The sequence below is a fragment of the Penaeus monodon genome, chromosome 27 (assembly GCF_015228065.2).
Source record: "Penaeus monodon isolate SGIC_2016 chromosome 27, NSTDA_Pmon_1, whole genome shotgun sequence".
In the NCBI taxonomy this organism is placed as follows: domain Eukaryota; kingdom Metazoa; phylum Arthropoda; class Malacostraca; order Decapoda; family Penaeidae; genus Penaeus; species Penaeus monodon.
This window is the reverse complement of record NC_051412.1, coordinates 38,430,886-38,431,113: the sequence shown is the minus strand read 5'-3', so window position 1 is coordinate 38,431,113 and position 228 is coordinate 38,430,886. Positions and strand designations below refer to the sequence as shown.

The window sequence follows — 228 nt, the reverse complement described above, 5'->3', positions numbered from 1 at the left end:
GTATGCACAGAGCATGTAAATCCACTTACCAGGAGTGGTGTAAATAATCTCTCTACCTGACGCATCTGACTCAATGCGAAGTCCCGTTTCTTGCAACAGCTTAACTAGGATGGCATTCCTCTGCCTTAAGATTTCCACTTGCTTTCTTAACCTCCGAATGACACGCTCTGTGAAGAAATCGTTTCGATAGAAAACGTAAATACAAAAACACACAAAATAAACAATTAA

The 228-nt window shown here is 39.9% G+C and overlaps 1 protein-coding gene across 1 annotated transcript in view; it reads right to left on the bottom strand.

The window, feature by feature from the left end:
* The window catches only part of LOC119590843, a gene marked incomplete at its 5' end in the record, with an annotated part of 11,033 nt that overhangs the window by 9,860 nt on the left and 945 nt on the right, over positions 1–228 (bottom strand). Inside the window, 1 exon segment of the mRNA XM_037939600.1 lies at positions 30–167. Within this exon segment, the coding sequence (XP_037795528.1) occupies positions 30–167 (138 nt within the window).